Source organism: Hibiscus syriacus, unplaced genomic scaffold, assembly GCF_006381635.1.
Source record: "Hibiscus syriacus cultivar Baekdansim isolate YM2019G1 unplaced genomic scaffold, ASM638163v2 tig00110483_pilon, whole genome shotgun sequence".
Taxonomy (NCBI): domain Eukaryota; kingdom Viridiplantae; phylum Streptophyta; class Magnoliopsida; order Malvales; family Malvaceae; genus Hibiscus; species Hibiscus syriacus.
Window position 1 is genome coordinate 2,375,907 of NW_024062759.1, and position 21,393 is coordinate 2,397,299.

Sequence of the window (21,393 nt, forward strand, 5' to 3'; positions counted from 1 at the left end):
GGTTGAGGCTATCAATTCGACCTTAAAGGGGGCACGCCATTTACCCGACTGTGATGGCATCTGATATGGAAGTAGTGGTGTCTGACTCAGCTAAGGTGGCATATTAAATGGTTGTGGTTCTATCTGATACGGTTGCAGTGCCATCTGAAACGGTTGTGGAATATACACCGGTATAGACGGTGGTTGCTGTGATGGTTCTATTGCTACAGCTAAAGACAAGTCAAAAGTGTCTGATCTTCGTCAACGAGTTGAGGGATGATGATGATGTGACGGTGGACGTCTTTGTCGGCGCCAATGAATGACCCCGCCTCGTACTTCCTCAAAAAGTATGAACGATTTCCATTCGTGTTGAACCATTCATAATAATTATCTGCAACCGAATAATGATCCATATAAATGGGTTTCATACGAGGAATGCATCCACGTCGATCCTCTCATATCATTACCCACTCGATGTGCTTCAGCAGCCAACCGACTTCTTTTTTTGCCCCGTCTATCGATGATATGCATATCGTCGAGATTCTTAGGTACTTCCGGAATAAATATTACAAAACCAAATTGGCGGAGTACGCGATTAATAGGATGCCACTCGATGATAGCATAACATATCAGAGGGACCACCGTCACCCAGACATCTAATGGGCCTCTCAAGTAATGTGGGATACAAATCCTTATTTCTTCAGTAAAATAAGGACCCCATTGAAACTAAAACACATATATATATATATATATATATATATATATATATATATATATATATATCTTATCAAAATAATATTCCAATTATATAACAATAATTAAAAGTAAATAATAAAATTTAAATGCATACCTCTGTACCAGCCTTTTGATCAATGAGTAGCCAGATTTCTTCTAATTTATCCGGTAAATCTCGATGATCTTTTCTTGCACTTGACCACCTATTCGATGAAAAAAATTTCATTACATACTCAAAAAAATATTTATATACGAATTCAGTATTGAAATTACCTCAACAATAGCGAGAAGACCAATGGGTTTTTCACGACCATACATAAAAAGGGCATGCGATACCACGCCTAAAACTGGAGAAGAAAGAGACATCCACCGATAGCATTTTTCGATAATCAATTGCTCGACATATTTCCCTAGAAAATTTTCCAAAACAACAGAACCCCAACTAAGTGCGCCGATAATTTGAAAATTTGCGTGGTGATGCAACCACATACAATGAACTTGGTTGCGCGATTTGTCGGGCATCAGGATACATCCTATGAGCTGTAATAAGCAAGCCTGTGCATACATTTTAATTTGTTCCTCGGAGGCGTCGCGAATCAAATATTTAAAAGTTGTATCCAACCAATTTAACGGTATTCGACCACCGTTGAAATTAGGCATGACACCTCCAAGATACTTCTCGCACAAGGAATGTCAGTCACCATCCGCCACCCCAGAAATCACATCTCCATCTACCGGAAGCCCCAAATGTTTGGAAACATCCTCCAACGTAATAATGCACTCTCCACACAAAAGATGGAATGTGTGTGTCTCTAGTCTCCACCTCTCAACCAGTGCAAAAATAAGGTTGGGTTCAAGGTTATAGTTCCCTTCATATTTCGTTACGTAACTGAATCGAGCCTCGGCTAAATACGTCCAGACACGATTAGGTATCTCTAACTTAATGTTGCAAATGAATGGATCTAATATACAATCTCTCTTCTAATTTAATAAACAATATATAAATTAAAATATAAATTAATACTAAAAATTAAATAAATAAAACATTCACAATAATTAAAATAACAATACAATTTAAAATTGTTATCATATCGGCAAAATGCCTCAATATATGATTCGCATCTAAACGTAGCAACCCGCATTCCATTTTATAACTGTAAAAAGTAATAAAAAAAATTAGTAAAATAAAATTTAATAAAATAATAAATTATTAAATAATTATAATATAATAAAAATATTTTACCTTATTAATAGAATCATCGATAATAGGAAGAATGAGAGAATTTGATATTTGAGTGTGGTTTGATGGTTGTGTTGAGTGTGGTATTTATAGAGAGAGGGGAGGGGGGACTGGTGGTAATCAATGTGGGAGACAAATGGTGGGGGAATTAAAGGAAAGGCATGGATCATGATTCACGCTTTTCATACGCGTCAGGGTTCAACGAAGGCGCGGATAATCATCCACGTATTTCCTTACGTGGTGTCTGATCGGATAGAACCACACGAAGGCGCGCAACTGACGATCCACGTTTTATTACCACCGTGTCAGAAAGTATTTATTAGATCAGTAATATTCCTTTGTTAATGGTCAATGAGTTTAAAGCATCTCTTTCTCTCTCTCATGCATAAGAATATTTAGGAAGGACGACCTCTTTTGTGTTTCATCTCACCTTTATTTTTCTCTTCTTCTTCCTTCACTCCCTCGTGTTTTCTGTTTCTTTCGTTTGAATTTTTTAAGTATAATAATTAAATTATTCCAAGCTTGTATAAATGATTATTTGATCCCTAATTTTTTTTTAGGGAATTTTAATTTTCAACGATTTAATATTTTTGTTAAAATATCGCATATTATAAGAAAATTATTAGTTAACTAACTTTTAACATATATTGTTAATGTTACATATTCGTATGTGTTTAATTATTAATGTAGTATTGTGTCACGTCATTTATAACAATGATGTGATATATATCATATCATTAAAAATAATAATGTGACATGTGTCATATAAATAACTAAGCTAATGTGATATCAAGTCATCAGTATGTATTAATCGTTAGTCAACTAACAATTTTTTTACATGTGAATTTTAACGAAAAATTAAAACACTAGGAATAAAAATATGCAAGAGAAATGATAGTCAAAATAATCATTTATATAAACGTTAAGAGATAATTTTATTATTATATTATTTATTAAATTTCATTAAATTGGGTGTAATCATACATATTGTTATGTATGATTAAAAAATATTAAATTTTACGTGAAGATATTTTAAGAAAACAACCACACGCAAATAAGAGAAATTAACTATAGTATCTAAATTAGAAAGATTCAAGTAAGAGAAAATCGCCTCAGTGACCAAAAAAAAGTTATAATATACGATTTTAACCAACTTTTTTTGGATTTGCCAAAATGACCAACAAAATCGCAACGCGAAATAAAAATCGCAACGCGATCCCCAGAATCGCAAATCAGTTTCCAAAATCGCAACGCGATTCTTGAAAATCGCAATGCGATAGTACAAATTCGCATTGCGATTTTCCAAAATCGCAACGCGAATATGAAAATCGCAACGCGAACACATAAATCGCAACGTGTATCCGTATATCGCAACGCGTATCCGTAAATCGCAATGCGTATCCGTATATCGCAAGTTCGCAACGCGTATCCGTAAATCGCAACGATAATCCGTAAATCGCAACGAGAATCTGTAAATCGCAACGATAATCCGTAAATCGCAACGAGAATCTGTAAATCGCAACGATAATCCGTAAATCGCAACGAGAATCTGTAAATCACAACACTGAAATTTTGGGTATATAACACTGAAATCATAAACTAAATCCCTAAATCGCAACTCATTCCATCTCCATCTATCACTCTCTCCGGCGACATCCATTCCTATATCCAACGACATCCTTCCCAATCCGGCAACAGGTTTTAGTTTCGCAGCTCGTCTGTTTAGTAAATTAATTTACAACCATGAAATCATCTAATGTTGATCATGTTTGGATAGATTTGTGTTTTGGAGGGTCATGGGATAATGTTCATGGTGTTTTACAATATATGCCTTTACCCATGAATCTTCAACTAAAATTGTCTTTACAAAAGTTAACTTATGAAACTCTAATGCTACGTGTTTCAAATAAATTGAATTTAGAGCCCCTAAGTGGATTTAGGCTATCTTATCAGAGAAATGGTAAAGTTTATTTGTTAACCGACAATGAAGATGTTGAACGATTCATTGCTTACATTAGTGTTTCACAAGATGATGTTACATTGTATGTTGTTGAACCTAGAAGTAGTATTGTTGGGTCAGTAGCGGGTAGTAATCAACTAAGTTTTTCTCAAAACCCACAACCTTTCTCTAATCCAAATCCCAATCAACTTTCAGCACCAAATTCCGGTTTTCGTATTGACCAGTTAGACGATGATGAGCCAACAGAAAAAATTGTGAGTACTAGTCAGTATTCGAAATTTGGTCTTGGTCAATATCCGGACTTTGATATTGGTCAATACACGGATTTTGATGATGTTTCAGAAGAAGAAACAGACCATGTGTGTAATGATTTTAATATTGGTCAATACCCGAATTTTGATGATGAAACACCCGTTGCCGAGGAAGATGTTGTTGATGATAATGAGGAGGAAGTTACGACTGTGAATGAACATGTTGAACATCCATTATGTAATTCATATAATCCTGAAGAAGAAAAAGAAGAAGAAAAAGTCCCCGAAGAAAAGAAAATGCCACGGGAGTATAACTGGAATATGCCAGAATTACTTCAGTTACCGGAAGAAGAGTTGGCAAAGAAAGCAGTTGATTGTTACACAAAAGTTATTCGTGTCAAGAAAGATGATTGTTTTGATACAAAGGAAGACTTGAAGATAGCTTTGTATACGAAATGTGTGGAAGATGGCTATCAACTAAAAGTTAACAAATCAAGCAAAGATCGTTTCGAAACAAGGTGTATGATTGACAAAAACTGTACGTGGCGTATGATTGCAAAGAGAATAAAAGATTGCAAAATGTTTCAAGTTAGGACTTTTATTGATAAACATACATGTTCAAGAACCCAAGTTTTTCCTCACCATAGACAGGCAAACAAAAAGGTGTTGGGTGGTTTTCTGGCTGAGTTAATGTTTTTGAATGGCAGGGTATATCGGGGACATGAAATTATGACTGACATGAATGCTCGGTTCAAGATTAGTATATCATATTCTCAAGCTTGGAGAGCCAAATGTTATGCCTTGGAATTGTTGAGGGGGTCGCCAGAAGCATCGTTTGCCCAACTGCCGGCTTATTGTCACAATTTAAAGCTGAAAAATCCTGGGTCGGTAACTCATATCAAAACAGATAGAGATGGACGCTTTGAGTTGCTGTTTATCGCCATTGGTGCTACGGTTAGTAAATCAATATAATTTTGTTGACTCATTTTTGTTAGTTACATGCATTTCACATTTAAATGATTATATTTCTTGTGTATATTATTTTGTAGATTCGTTCGTTTATTACTTGCATGCGCCCAGTTATTATAGTTGACGGACTACATTTGAAAGGTCGATACCTTGGAGTAAACTTATTAGCAGTAGCCATGGATGCTAACAATGGGATATTGCCAATAGCTTACGGGGTTGGCAAATCTGAAACCTCTGATTCATGGACATGGTTTATGGGGCATCTTAGGGATTGCATAGGTCCTATTAGCAATCTGACAATCATATCCGATAGGGCAAACTCAATTGACAACGCTGTTAGAAGGTGTTTCCCAGATGCTTTTCATGGACTTTGTGGTGTTCATTTGTATAGAAATCTAAAATCAAGGTCTGCTGGTATAAAAAAGCACAAATGGACATACTGGAAGGCTGTAAAAGCTTATCGGGAAGTGGATTTCAATAAGCATATAAATTGTTTAAGACGTGTTTTGCCTCAGTGTGCTCAAACACTAGAAGATGTCGGGTTTGAAAGATGGTCAAGAGTACATCAACTTGGAGCAAGATATGGTTTCATGACGTCTAATAGTGCAGAATCAATCAACGCTCTAAGTCGTCATTCCCGGAAATTACCCATTACTATGTTAATGGAGTTTTTTCGAGCCTCTATTCAACAGTGGTACTACAAGAAAAGAAACCATGCAGGTATTATTTCTTTGAATTCGTAACTTATCATATTTATATATTTTACTAAGTATTGTTTATTTAAATTTACAGGAACATTGGAACATCGTGTTACACCATGGACTGAAAAAAGATAACGAAACGTGTTGTGAAGTTAACGTCATGGAGAGTTGAACCATGTTCAAACACTTTGTTTCAAGTACTGGATAATAACTTAAATGGGCTAGTCGATCTAAATGCAAAGACGTGTAGTTGTATGAAATGGCAAACATCTGGTTATCCGTGTGGCCATGTTATAAAAGTTGCTCTTCATTTAAACCAAGATGATTCAAGCGCATACGCTATGGATTGCTACACTACAGAAGTTTATCGACAGACTTATGCCGAGATTGTCTACCCTATTCCACATCCTTCTGAGTGGGACATACCAGATGACTTACAAACAGTTTTGCCACCAGCCATGGACAGAAGGCTACCTGGCCGACCAAAAAGTCACGATCGTATACCGTCTAAGGGTGAAGAGAAGAAGAGATCGACATGTAGTCGGTGCAAGGAAAGTGGTCATACAAGGTTGACATGTGGATCACCAGTGCCATCAAAATCATCTTTTCCTCTACCAAAATATGGATCCTCATCAAAATCCAAAGCTCATATGGTGTCAAGCAAAAGGCAACCATCTTCAAAATCCCAATCACAATTGGCTTCACCTTTTGGGACTGTTAACTTAGGTGATTTTTAAATGCAAACGTTGTATTATGTGGATTTTATGTGTGAACTTTTAACATTTTCAGTTGAATTAATGACTCAGGCCAACCATTTTGACTTAACCAACTCTTGTTATTCAGTTGTTATCATTATTAGGCATGCATTTGACTATCGAACCACGGAAATTACAATCGCAACGAGAGAATCGCAATGCGAAATGAAAATCGCATTGCGATTCTCCCATTGCGATTTTCATTTCCGCATTGCGATTTTCATTTCGCATTGCGATTCTCTCGTTGTGATTTTCATTTCGCATTGCGATTTTCATTTCGCATTGCGATAGTCAATTTTGCCTTCAACATAATGCAGATTGAAATCAACAAAATCAACCATTACATTTCAATCAATTAAACAAGCACAAATAAGAATTATATTCGCATCAATTACACAAATCAACTTTTACAAATCATCTTTTACAAATCAATTAAACAATCAAAAAATAAGCAATAATTCTTATTTCCGATCATCTACTATTGAATCAACTTTTACAAATCAATTAAACAATCAAAAACAATCAATTAAACTATTGAATCAACTTTTGCAGCCATACATCATTTTCACGCAGTTCACTTCTGAGATTAACCTGCAGAAACCAAACATTTGCTCAAACAACACTTTCTACACATCTAAAACCTACAAACAGCAAATTATTGAATTCTAGGTACTTAACCAAACATTTTCAAACCAAAAGTATATAAACTTACCAATTGTTTATGGACATTTTTATAACGCGGATGCAGGTAGGCAGCGTCTCGTATATATCGATTTAGCCATATAATGCCGAAACCACAAGCCTACTGCAGCTCTATCTCTATCGGTGGGAGGTAGATACTTGATGCTTCCCGTCGTCAAACGCTCCAACGCCAAGCATACGAGAGGACCACAATCTCCTCTGGCTCCGCTCGTTTGTTGTGGCGCGGTCTCGTCTCTAATAACTGTAATATTGAGCTTCTTTGGCTTCTTGTTTCCAGAACGAGTCCAATAATTGATCGCATCCAAGAATTTAGCCAAATGAGAGCTCCATCCCTTAATAACATCTCTTAAATCAGCCAATGATATGTAATTTATCATGCTGTCATACACTATTGTCTTAAGGGATGGGAGCTGAAGCTCGACGAGAATCCAATGTTTACGTTCCAAAACAGGGATAAACACCTGCAATCATAAGTAATAATTCATTCATTTGCGCACTTATTTTATAAAACCTTTAAACTCAATCTAAAATAAATACTAACCTTATCGACCTCCCACCATGCAGGATAAAGTTTAGCTTGTCCATTGCCCAAATCAAATGATTCATTTCGTGCATTCTTCAAGTGAACGGCGTGAAAAGACGTCGGCATAATTGTATATCGTATATTTTTATTTTTCTTAAGTTTTCTTATTATTAGAAGACGTGTCACCCACGCATCGATATGCTGTTTTACAAAAAAAGACATATATTAGTGACTTACATAAATTTAAAAAAAAAAATTAATCAAATTGAAATATAAGAAAAATATAAGACTTACCCCCCCATCGAAATAGCCATTGTCTTCGACCCCTAATAATACGCCCCACCAAGACCGATCAAGCAACAAATAGATATCATCGGTGAGCTTGCATATGTCAGTGAAACACCCCTGGCTCCGCTCATGTAGATAAAAATCAACAGCGGTCTTAGCCCAAAGGGTGTTATCCAGAATTGTGTCCGGTAGTTGTTCCCTCTCCTCTTCAGATACCGGTATGGTACTGGCCGGTAACTCATACAAGAGCCAACTTGAATCCATCATGTCCGGCACGTCAGAGGGTTTCTCAAGAAGCCTACATATGACGCCATGTGAATCGGGCTCTTGAATGGTGGGAGGGACCTCTTCAATGATGACAGTGGCCTCTTGAACGGTGGGAGGGGACTCTCGAGGAATGATAGGGGGGCCTCTTCAACGATAGGAGTGGACTCTTGAGGGATGACAGGCGAGTCGGGCTTCTTCTTGCGGTGTCTTCGCACTATTGGGGTGTACGGAGACTTAATAGCACGTGCACGCTGTCTGATGCGTGAACTCCGTCGTGCAAGCATAACCCGACGTAAAGCATCCACTCTATCGGGCCGCTAAATAATTAAATACAAAAATCAGTAAATAAACAGACATGATATTTAAACAGTGAAAACAAAGACAAATATGTTTCAAACTTGCATTGTATTCACCCAAGTCATTATTCTATCATAGTTCACAAAATGCATCAGATAACAAAGAAAAATATGTTTCAAACTAATACCCTGAAGTTAGTATTTGTCTTTGTTTTGTCTTTTGGTTGAAAGTAAATTTATCCATTCAAGTTTCAATTTGCAGAAGAAGAAATAGTTTACTTTCGCAACACGAAACTTAAAATCGCAACGCGAAACCAAAATCGCAACGCGAAATGAAAATCGCAACGACAGAATCGCAATGCGAAATGAAAATCGCAACGAAAGAATCGCAACGCGAAATGAAAATCGCAATGCGATTTTGGTTTCGCGTTGCGATCTTGTCGTTGCGATTTTGGTTTCGCGTTGCGATTCTGTCGTTGCGATTTTCATTTCGCGTTGCGATTTTGGTTTCGCGTTGCGATTTTAAGTTTCGTGTTGCGAAAGTAAACTATTTCTTCTTCTGCAAATTGAAACTTGAATGGATAAATTTACTTTCAACCAAAAGACAAAACAAAGACAAATACTATTTCACAGTGTTAAAGAATACACAGTTTAGCAGAATTGGCAGCAACCGAACAAATTTACTTTCAACCAAAAGACAAAACAAAGACAAATACTATTTCACAGTGTTATAGAATACACAGTTTAGCAGAATTGGCAGCAACCGAACAAATTTACTTTCAACCAAAAGACAAAACAAAGACAAATACTATTTCACAGTGTTAAAGAATACACAGTTTAGCAGAATTGGCAGCAACCGAACAAATTTACTTTCAACCAAAAGACAAAACAAAGACAAATACTATTTCACAGTGTTATAGAATACACAGTTTAGCAGAATTGGCAGCAACCGAACAAATTTACTTTCAACCAAAAGACAAAACAAAGACAAATACTATTTCACAGTGTTAAAGAATACACAGTTTAGCAGAATTGGCAGCAACCGAACAAATTTACTTTCAACCAAAAGACAAAACAAAGACAAATACTATTTCACAGTGTTAAAGAATATACAGTTTAGCAGAATTGGCAGCAACCGAATAAATTTACTAAGCAATCTAAGTGAAATGGCTAATCTAAGTGAAATTACGAGTAAATTTATCATTAAGTTAAATATGGAAAATCTTAAACTTACCTCGTTGCGTAGAGTATGAACCTCATTCTGCAACGATACTATCATCTCACGTAGAGCGGCAACCTCACCACGTAAAGTTGACACCTCCACACGCCATGCACCATCGTTATCGCGTAGAGTACCGATCTCCTCACGCAAGGCATTGACCTCATCACGTAACTCCCTTGACTCATCCCGTTGAGGTGGAGGTGGAGAACAGGGAGATAGGAGTCGTGGCATCTTTGCCGGTCGCCTATCATGAGGTGATGGTGGAGAAGAGGCTCGATGATGTGACGGATAGGTGATGGCTCTCGTTCTAGAGGTGTATAGTCGGGTCGATCGGGTGATGGCTCTAGGTGAGGTGATGGCTCTCGAATTGGAGGAAGTGGATGCTGCTCATCATCCGTGCCATCAAAAAAATTCTGACTAGCTTGCCACCAATCAGTGGCAAGCTCTTCCTCCGTGGGTGTCAGTCTTTGTAATGGAATGTTAGCCTCCTAAAATATAAAAACTCAAACAAAGTTAAACGTCTACTATTAATAACTTGTTTATATATTATATGAAAGTATTTGTGTTAACTTACATTATTTATTGTGGCATATGGTATTAAGTCTTCCCAATCCAACAGAGTTTTCCTCTTCCAGGAAATAGCCCTGGGAATATCATTTGACGTTTTTATTGCATATGTACGCATGCTGGGGAAAGCCTCGAATATCCAAATCTACAAACAATATAATAACAAAATTAGTAATTGTTAAATAATTAATTATAATTTTAGAAACATTATAGAAATTCTTACCTTAAAGGCCCAAACAAAGCCTGACAAAGTGTATTTGGACCCATCGCCCCGCAAACTTTTGCGGTCATCAAAGGTAGACGACAACTTAGTCCAGGTAGCTTTCCATATATACGAACCCCACGGAAACAGATTCCATGCATTCAGGTCCTCTACCAATATTATTAGCTCCCGATGAATAGGTTGTCTGGCCTCTCTGCCTAAAAAGCCGGCATACACAAGTAGTAGAAGGCATACTCGGACAACATCGACGTCATCCATCCGAGTGAAACCAGCTTTCTTATTAAACAATTTCTTCAGGTCGTCGACATGTAGGTTCGGCTTCTCCATTGACTCATCCGGAAAAACCCGGGATAACCATGATGGGCGGGCGATATGACGAGTGTACCGGCCTACATCATCGTGTCCGAATCGTAGACCAGTGATTAAGCAGAACTCCTTCCGCCCAAAACAAGTATACGCTGGTGGAAAATGAAACCATATCTCTTCCTCACCACGTTGTATACTGTCGGGTAGATTTGATGTCATGGTCTGAAGCCACAAATGGGTCAAATTAGCATCTCCACCCGGATGCTGTACTCTCAGCCATGGCCCGAAGCAGGTTTCCTCAAACAATTGTCTTTGAGCAGGTGAAAGCTTCTTTGCAATTGTAGTGGCCAGGCTGACTTTATTTCTCAAGGTCAATTGAGCCGAAAAAAATTTCTACAAAAACAATAAACATACCAAGTTAGATATACCAAAAACTACACTGTGAAGATATACCAAAAACAATAAACATAAAAAGTAGTAGTTTATTCTTGAAACTAAAATTTGCAACACTGTTTTGTCTTTTGGTTGAAATGAAAATCGCAACGAGAGAATCGCAACGCGAGATGACAATCGCAACGCGAAATGAAAATCGCAACGAGAGAATCGCAACGCGAAATGAAAATCGCAATGCGATTTTGGTTTCGCGTTGCGATTCTCTCGTTGCGATTTTCATTTCGCGTTGCGATTCTCTCGTTGCGATTTTCATTTCTCTCGTTGCGACAGTCATTCTCTCATTGCGATTTTCATTTATCTCGTTGCGACTCTTCTGCAAATTGAAACTTGAATGGATTGCATTACTTCAACCAAAAGACAGAACAAAGACAAAGACAAATACTAACTTGAAAATCGGAACGAGAGAATAGCAACGCGAAATGAAAATCGCAACGACAGAATCGTAACGCGAAATGAAATCTAAGTGAAATGGTTAATCTATTATTGAAATGACCAGTAAACTTATCATCAGTTTCAATATGAAAAACCTACAATAATGCAAACATTTCAAAATAAAAATAATTAAAAAAACTAACCCTCGGAGGTTGATTTTCCATTTCTGAATATTGTGAGGGATTTCTGACCGTGAATGGTTGTGAGGGATTTCGCCGGAGATGGGGACGGAAATCTTCGGAGATGGGGACGGATTTCTTCGCCGTAGAGAGTGAGAGATGGAGATGGGACTGAGTTGTGATTTTAGGTTTTAGGTTATAAGTTGCGATTACGGGATTTTGTCTTAATATTCGTTTTTGTAATTTGAAAATAAAATACGCGTAGCGATTATAATGGCGCTTTAAATATCGCGTTGCGATTTACGGATACGCGTTGCGATTTTATGTATTATCGTTGCGATTTACGGATACGCGTTGCGATATACGGATACGCATTGCGATTTACCCATACGCGTTGCGATTTACGGATACACGTTGCGATTTACGGATACGTGTTGCGATTTATGTGTTCGCGTTGCGATTTTCATATTCGCGTTGCGATTTTTGAAAATCGCAATGCGAATTTGTACTATCGCATTGCGATTTTCAAGAATCGCGTTGCGATTTTGGAAACTGATTTGCGATTCTGGGGATCGCGTTGCGATTTTTATTTCGCGTTGCGATTTTGTTGGTCATTTTGGCAAATCCAAAAAAAGTTGGTTAAAATCGTATATTATAACTTTTTTTTGGTCACTGAGGCGATTTTCTCTTTAAGTAAAAGGGTACACGAGGCATTGTATTTTTCAAAAAAAAAAAAAATCAATTTGGTCTTCATTAATTTTATATATATATATGTGGTCATTGAACTTAAATACAGAATTCAATATGGTCTTTTGACCAGAGGTTTCTGTCGTTAACCGTTATAATGTTGATTTGAAATGTTGACATGACAGTCTATAATATTAACGTAACAATCCACGATGAATGGTGACGTGACTGATGACATAACAAATGTGTTAAATTAATTTTTTTAAGTTTGATGGTCAAATTGATTTTTAAAGTTCATGGGTTATTTTTAAAAAATATATATATAAATATTTTAAATTTAAAATGTTAAAATATAATTAATTATTAATATTATTTATTAAATAAAAATATGTTATGTTTAGTTTTTAAATATTATTATTTAATTTTACGTGGTAAAAGATAGTAAGATTTTTTGTCATTGATTATTTAATAAATAAAATAATAATATTTATTAAATAATCAGTGATAGAAAAATTAAATATAAAAGTATTATAATTCTAAAAAATACGAGCGTCATATAAGTTTTTTTTAATACAGAAATAGCATGTACCCTTTTACTAAATATTTATAGTTATAAGATTTGACATGAATTTTAAGATTTTAGTTTTTTAATACTTATAATACTTTTATTTTATATGATCTATATCTAAGATTAATTTACAATTACAATGATTCTTTTTTAATAATAATTTCCATTTTCAAGTAAGAGCTAACACAATAAATGTATGATTATACAAATTAGGTGTAATACCTCAAACATCGGGCCAGTGACTAAAATGTAAGGATTTAAAATTTAGCGATTAAATTTTGTTAAATTGAAAAGTTCAAGGACTGATTTGGAAATTTTTGTCTAGGACTTATTATTAAAGATTGAAGAATGGAAGGACAAAATGGTCTTTTGGAATGAAATGAATTTAAAATTCATTTTCAATGTTAATATAACATGTGGGAAATAAAGGAAATGGAAAAGTCTGGAACTCTTCTATTCATGTTCTCTTTTTCCTTGTTCTACCGTGAAGTTCCATAGCTAAGGTGAGATATCTTAAAGTTGGTTGTTCCTTTTATTTTTGGTTTGGTTTTGAATCTTTAGGTGGTATAGAAGCTTAAGGAAGTTTAAAGATGATTAGAAGCTAAGAGATTGAGAAATTATTGGTGAATTAGTAAAATGAGTTTTTAAAAGGAATTGATGAAATTTGAGTATTTATTGCATTTTAAAGGTATATTTGAATTTTTAAAGGTATAAATAAGGTGTTTGAAGTATTAGAAATGATTAAGAACATGTTTGAATGATGAGTATATTTTTTAGCTTTAAGTATTTCATGGAGAATTTTGGATGTTAAAAGGGGATTAATGGATATAAGTTGTGTGAGATAAGTGTTATTGAGTTTAAGGGCTTGAATGGAGTTAGAGGTATGGGATTTAGGTGAGTTTTGAGTAAAATTCGAAATGAATTAAGTGAAATATGGGTAAGAGTATCGATACTGGAAGAACAGTACCGATACTATAAGGTTAAATTGAAAGAAATTGTACGAATCGGATGAACAATATCAATACTAGTTGAAGTAGTATCGATATTGATGTGGAGGTATTGATACTGTAATTGAAGATAAAATTCCAGAATGTCATAATGGTATCGATACTGAAGAAGGTATCGGTACCATAGAAGATAAGTATCATTATTGTGGGTAGAGTATCGATACTATTTAGTCTGAAATGTTAAATTAGGTGGTTCATTTCGTTTATGTAAATGCCATTTGGTTAACCATTAATCTCGGACATGTTGTGTAGATTTGGATTGAAAGCGTACAAAACGAATTGACATAGTGAAGAGATTGAACGAAAGTTAAAAGGGTTTCTTTTAGGACTTACGTGAGGCAAAGGTGAATGCAACTTATTTATTTTATATTATATATGAGGACGGCTTTCGATAAGCCAACCTCGAAGGTTTTCAATCGAAAATAATTTTATTTATTTAATGCAATATTTTTATAATGTTTTATATAAATTGTATTTCTGATTTTTTTTATTTTTTTAGTACGTGAATGTGTTATATGTGAATGTGCTCTACGTGAAAATGTTCTATGTGAATAAAAGATACTTTGAATAATGAAATGTGAAATAATTATATGTTAAAGCCCAAAGTATATGTTATGAGAATTAGAGGTACAGTTGGCATGCCAAGAGTCGAGGGTTCTACACGGTCCTTCGGGACAAATTCTATGCGGTCTTTCAGGACAAATCTATGTGGCACTTCGGTGCATATTCTACGTGGCACTTCGGTGTAAATTCTACGCGGCACTTCGGTGCAAATTCTACGCGGCAGCTTCGACTGCAATTATAGTGCACAACCTCAATATACTCGCATATTTTGATTTCTCAGTGATATACGTTGGGCTAATAAAACAAATTGATATAATTTGAACAATGTGTAACAATATATGATGTTTTCATGAAGTGTATATTGGTTTCTATATGAAATGTTTTCAATGAAATGTATAAGCAAGTGTTTTTAAATGTTTTATTATGCTCATTATGTCTCACTAAGTCCATGAAATGTATGGTTAAAAGAGGATGCTATAATAATTAGAATTGAAGGATTAATCACCTAAACATGTATAATAAAGCACAAATTGAAGGATAGTTGAGCAATAACAGCAATAAACAAAATACTTAATTTTAATTTAATGCAACGCAAAAGAATATAGTCAAATAATTAGAATTAATTATATGATAATGATGTTCAGTCAAAACAAGCAGATGAAGCAGCAATTGAAACTTATCAATGTTCGAAGCTTTCATTTTGATTAATTTGGATCGATCCATGTCGTATACTTAATTTTGGTAGGTGAATCTCCTAGTAGGGATTTTTTACATACACAAAGACTCAAACTAAAGACCTTACTTAAGCGATATTAAGTTGCTTACTATCTGAACCAACCCTTGTTGGTAACAATAAATTTATTAAATTAAATTTAAATAAAAAGAAAATTTTGCCTATGTATTATATGCATATAAAATTACGTCATTATTTAAAAAAAAATTGAAATTAACGTTATCTATTCATTCAGTTGTTATCATCTATAACTAAGATTAAAGTGTAACAAAATTTTGATTTTTTTAAAATATCTGTTATTTAAATTCGTCGAACCCCACTTATCTATTTACTATTTAGAAACATTTTTTTAAAATTCAAATAAATAATAAATATAATAAAAGATAATGGATTTGATAATTACAATTCAAGTCTGCAAAAACGTTGGAATTTAAAATATAATAAAATTTGAAGGAAAAACATATATAATTTATATAGGATGAAATTCAAGCAAACATTTTTTTCCCATCGAATAGCCTGAAACGTCAAGGCTCAGGGAACTAACATTGTCATCAAAACGAGGTTTTATTGACCCTTTTCAAATAAAGAGGATAAGCTAGAAAAAAAAATATACAAACTTATAGGCGTGTTTAGGAATAAGAATTTGACCCGATCAAAACTCCTTTAAAATAATTAATAAATGTCAAATTACTGATTTAACTTTAGTGGAAGGGCACAAAAAATTTCAAAATGTTAGCTGCTTGCTAGGTAAACTTGATTTGATTGATGAATATCTAGGAGAAATAAACATGGATTTATCAAGAGCCAAAGTGAAGAAGAATCAAAGCTTCAAGTAGATAATTCATTTGTCTAATATGTTACCATTCCACACTAGAGAAAACCCAGATAATTAAGAGAGCTGAAGGAGAAAGAAGAGACGAATCTGGTTTCAAGGAGAGCTGCTTTCGGATCGATCAAAGTGAAGAAGTTGACCATTACATTTGGGGCAATCTTCAACTTGTTTGGGGACCATGAAATACATAAGACAGCTCTTGCAACCAGCCACAACCAATACATTATCTTTGTCTCTCTCTACCCGATGGTGGTTGCTGTTGTTGCAATTCCCTCTTTCTCTTGTGGAACAAGGAGATGTCTCCGATGGCGACTCTTCACTGCCATACGAGCTATAATCATCTTCCTCGTCATCGTCGTCTTCCTCTTCTCCCTCTGAGTAAAAACCTCCGCTGTACTGGGCTGCTGTCCTCGGATCCTCCCTTGCCTTCATCCCGTTCCTCCAGTTTATGTAATAGATCTCCCCTGTCTACCAACAACAACAGAAATAAGACGCATTGTAACAAGGGATTTAAATTCCAGTTGCGATCGAATTTTTCGATTGCTTTACGTTTATTGTGAACATTGTGTGTAATCGTACAATAACAATTTTGAGTAATACATTTACTTCTGTACAAAGACGGCTATTTAAATCTATGATTACCCAGAAAATTTGAAAGACTAGTGCTACTGTAATCTACAAGGATGATTAATGTTTTAGTTTTTACCTATTTTCAATTTCATTTTGCATAGGAAAGTACATCTGATATATGCATGAACTCTCAGCTCAGGAATTCACAATTCCATTTGGTTTAGCAAAAAGAAAGGATATATGTTTGCTTGTTTGTTTTCTAGGGTTCCTTTACGGTTAGCATGCTTGTGGGAGATTAAAGGAGACATTTCATCAGGGAAGCAATAAATACAAAGAAAAGACTGAAGAGAAACATTAAAGAAGGAAATCATGAAATACCCAACAAAGGAAAGGGAGCAAGATCTGCCATGGTTTTCACATTAATTGCGTCCGGAACACGAAAACGACTAAAAAACAGTTTTAAAATTTTTCCCGACGGTTAAACCAACCTTAAGATCAAGGCATTGTTCCCAATGGTAAGGAAGAGAGAGATGGGAGTTGAGCTCCAAGCTTCTGTCAGAACCGGTGATTGGTAGATTGTTGTTGTTGCTGCTGTTGTTGTTATCGTCCGATGTCGAAGACCTCCTCCGTGTTAATCCATCTTCACGGCCTCCTCCTCCCCCGCCACCGCCGCCGGTGTCGCTGCTTCTTCTTTCGTGGTTCAGAGAACAGTTTTTAAGGGACCTTTCCAAAGATTCCGTTATGGTCGCCATGTTCATTACTAACGCAGAATACCAACGAAAATCGAGAAATGGTGAGGAAATTGAAAGAGAGCGTCTAGGAGAAAAAGGAACTAAGGGCGTCTTTGTATAAAAAGAATTTCTCTCCTTTGGGTGGGAAAAAGAAAAGAAAAAAGTCTACGCGCTTCCCGTAACTGCGCGTGGTAGATTAACGAATATCACCCTGTATGGGCTCACACCTGTCATCAACAGAGAACCACTGCGGGTTGCATTTTGCCTTGCATCTGTGGATGGGATTTTAAAAGATGACACTCGCAGCGGAGGCGCGTGATGAGATTGTAGTGTCGTGAGCGTCGGGGGAAATGAAATCTTTGTTTCCGAAACGAAATATTTTATTTAGATTTTTGATAATATAATAAGTATTTAGAAATAAGAGATCTAAAGCCGAGAATGATGTTACCGAAAAGAATGCCGGAGCTTTGTTTTAAAGTTTCTTGTTTTTGAACGAGACCAAAAGGAAACTTGTTTACAAAAAGAAGAATGAATTCTTGTTGGGACCAAGTTTTAAATATAAATTTCTAGAGGGATTAAATTATTTTTTTATGTTGAAATGTATTGAATTGAACTATTATTATTTAAATGGGCTAAAATGTAAATTCTCTAATTAACCAACGGATAAATAAACTTTAGATAATTAATTTTTCAGTTGAACTAAACATCCCATTTATAATCATGGGGTACGATACTAGGATGAAGCATTATGGGTTCAATTGGTTTAGTATTGTAGCATAGGATATGAAAGAGAGAAGGCGTAGGCAAAGGAGCACACGGGGAGACCACTAAGGGGAAGTTTCCAAAACACTCAACGTGCAAAGGATTGAATGGGAATTATTTAACAGTAATGATGTGAGTAATAAAAAAGAAAAAAAAAGGAGAGTGATAAATCCCAGGAAGTGGAAGGAAGGGAATATTTGAGCAGTGGTGAGCCTAAAGAGAGAGAAGAGAAAAAGGGGTGGCTCATAGCAAATTGGTGTCAGAGTGGGGCAGTCTGCACATTTCAGAAGAGATTCCACAACAGGATAAATCCCACTAATAAACGCCCCCCTCTTCTTCTTCCTTCACTGTTCTTCCAACCCAACATCCGCCCTAATTAGTCACCTTTAGCTTTCCCATGCAAATTTAATTGTAAACAAGTGTTAATTGCCGATGACCAACGCATGATTTTGCATTAAAAAATGTAATATTTTATTTTTAATAAAACTATAATAATATAATTAATATAAAGTAACAACTATAGTAATTAGTAAGAGAAATATGCAAATCAAATAACATTTTTCTTCATTCTCCGCTTTTCTATTCCAAAACAACAATGATTTACAATATGCATCAATATACTAAAGTTTTATCTGTTAGAGATGACGAAACCTTACTAACTATAGAAATTGGAGTTATAAGATAACTCCTAAAATACTTAAGAACAAAGTAAAAACAACTTCCAATATACCTGATAATTAGGAAGCTACAAAATATTACAAATATTATATTCTTACTTGTCAAAAGTAGGCATTTGAAATTGTGTCTGACATTTTTTATTAATTAAAGTCATCAATAAGAGAATCTATTGATAAATCATGAGCAATTTCCTTCTCAATATATGTTATTAAGTAGCTCGACAAAAATTCATCATCCATTTTGTTACGCAAGTGAGTCTTCATTAGCTTCATGGACAAGAAAGTTTGTTTCGTGGTCACAATAGAAACAGGAAGAGTCAAAACAAAACGAACAAGTCGGTCAAGAAGGGAATAAATAACTAACTTTTAAGTCTTTACTAACACTTGACAAAATTATGAAATTGTTGATGTCCTTCTCAATTCCAGTTTCCCTCGAGTTTATAATTCAAATTGTTTTAATCAAACTTTTAAGTGCAATCTTTCCTACTTCGTAAAGTCTTTTGGGTAAAATTTATCTGCAAGCTTGCATATATTATCAATGCAAAATGACTTAAAACCATCTCTTGGATCCAAAGCAGAACTAAGCTTAAGTAACTCCACCATGCCATCTTTGAATATAATGTTCATCTCATGCATTTAAGAATCAATACCAGAGATAAATATATAAACTCAATAGAGATGCCCAATTGAGATGGAATCTCATTGAAGACGATACCTCCCTCTGCCACCTTTACAAAGAATTCATATCAAGTATCTCTATATCACATTTATCATAAAATGATATTATCTTTTCAAGTAAAGGATCCCACCCTTCTTCTATGAACTTTTGTATAATCTTTTTTGAACTTAATACTAAATGTAAAGCATTTAGTATATATTGATATTTATGTTGCAAAGATTGACTAAGATAATCAGAGATGCTTAGAATATCTAGCATGAGTTGCAAGATGAATACAAGCTCAAAAAATGTCATCACATCATAAACACTATCTACTTCACTTCTTCGAGTTAAATTTCCATGATTTATGATGTTCTTAATAACATAACAAGTGGCATCAAACATCTTGAGCAAACTACGAAGAGAAGTTAAATGTGAACCCCACCTTATATCTCTCGTACGTTGTAAAATGTCAATATGATTTTTTTTCATTTCATGTCTAACCCATCAATAACAATCATATTTGCAATATGGCTTGCTTGTTCATCTCTCAAATGATCTTGTCTCTTGCATGAAGAGGTAACTAAATTTATGATGATAGTCAAATGTGAAAAAAATTGTGCTATTAGAATCACTTCTTTGGATGTTGCCACCAAAGTCAACTGTAATCTATGAGCAAGGCAATGGATGTAACAAGCAAATGGACATTTTTAAAGTGTAATGCCTGCAAACCATTTAATTTTCTGCGCATATTACAGCTCAATCATATCATTGACCTCTTATATCTTTCACATTAAAACAATGATGTGAAAGAACATTACAAATATATTTCTTCAATGCGGATGAAGTAGTTTCCTTCACATGGATTTAGTAAAAAAAAAAACCATGTATAAAATCTTCTTTATCAACATATTTCAACACAATTGTCATTTACTCCCTTTTCGATTCATCACGAGCTTCATCAACTATGGCACAAGATTTGATTCTTTGATGCTTGAAATTTAAGAAACAATCAAGAAAATATAAAAATTTGAGAGAAAATTAGGACAAAAAATATAAGTCAAATGAATTTTCTTTTGTCGTCACTACAGCAAAACAGGTTTTTACCAGCGTTTTTTCAGTCATATAATTGCGTTTTTAAGTTCTGCTAAAATCCCTTGTGGCAAAACAAAAAATGCCGCCAAAAGCGCCGCTAAAACCAACGCCACAAAATGTAACGGCGTTTGTAGTCCACAAACTCCGCTAAAGGTTATAATTTTTAGCGGCGTTTTTTTCACAAACGCCACTAAAGGTTATGATATTTAGTTGAGTTGTTGAAAACGCAGTTATATATATTTTTTGTGGCTTTTGTAAACAAACGCCGCTAAATATTCTGACATATAGTGGTGTTTGTTCCCAAAACGCCGGTAAAGATCATGACATATAGCGGCATTTGTGAATGTAAAACGCCGCTATTGACAATGACTATAGTAGCATTTTCTATATAAAAGCTGCAAAAGATCTAGAACTTTAGTGGCATTTATTTCTAAAACACCGATATTGAGTATGTATGTAGTGGCGTTTGTATAACAAATGCCACTAATTAACACAAATTTTGCTGATGTTGTTTTCTGCTC

The 21,393-nt window shown here is 34.9% G+C and overlaps 1 protein-coding gene across 1 annotated transcript; it reads right to left on the reverse strand.

Annotated features, from left to right (window-relative positions):
* Window positions 1-16,404: 16,404 nt before the first annotated feature.
* LOC120129077 (probable serine/threonine-protein kinase ifkB) lies at window positions 16,405-17,772 on the reverse strand. Its single transcript, XM_039146674.1, has 2 exons — window positions 17,438-17,772; window positions 16,405-16,847 (listed from the first exon to the last, which is right to left on the reverse strand). The coding sequence occupies exons 1-2, from the start codon at window positions 17,705-17,707 to the stop codon at window positions 16,476-16,478; spliced, it is 642 nt and encodes a 213-aa protein (XP_039002605.1). The 5' UTR covers window positions 17,708-17,772; the 3' UTR covers window positions 16,405-16,475.
* Between the last annotated feature and the right edge of the window lie 3,621 nt (window positions 17,773-21,393).

What these genes read in the sequence shown, in the direction of transcription:
- LOC120129077 (XM_039146674.1), bottom strand. Translation starts at nt 17,707, where the DNA reads ATGAACATGGCGACCATAACGGAATCTTTGGAAAGGTCCCTTAAAAAC. An exon ending in AACAATGCCTTGATCTTAAG is followed by an intron (nt 16,848 to 17,437) that starts GTTGGTTTAACC and finishes TGTTGTTGGTAG; the next exon opens with ACAGGGGAGATCTATTACAT.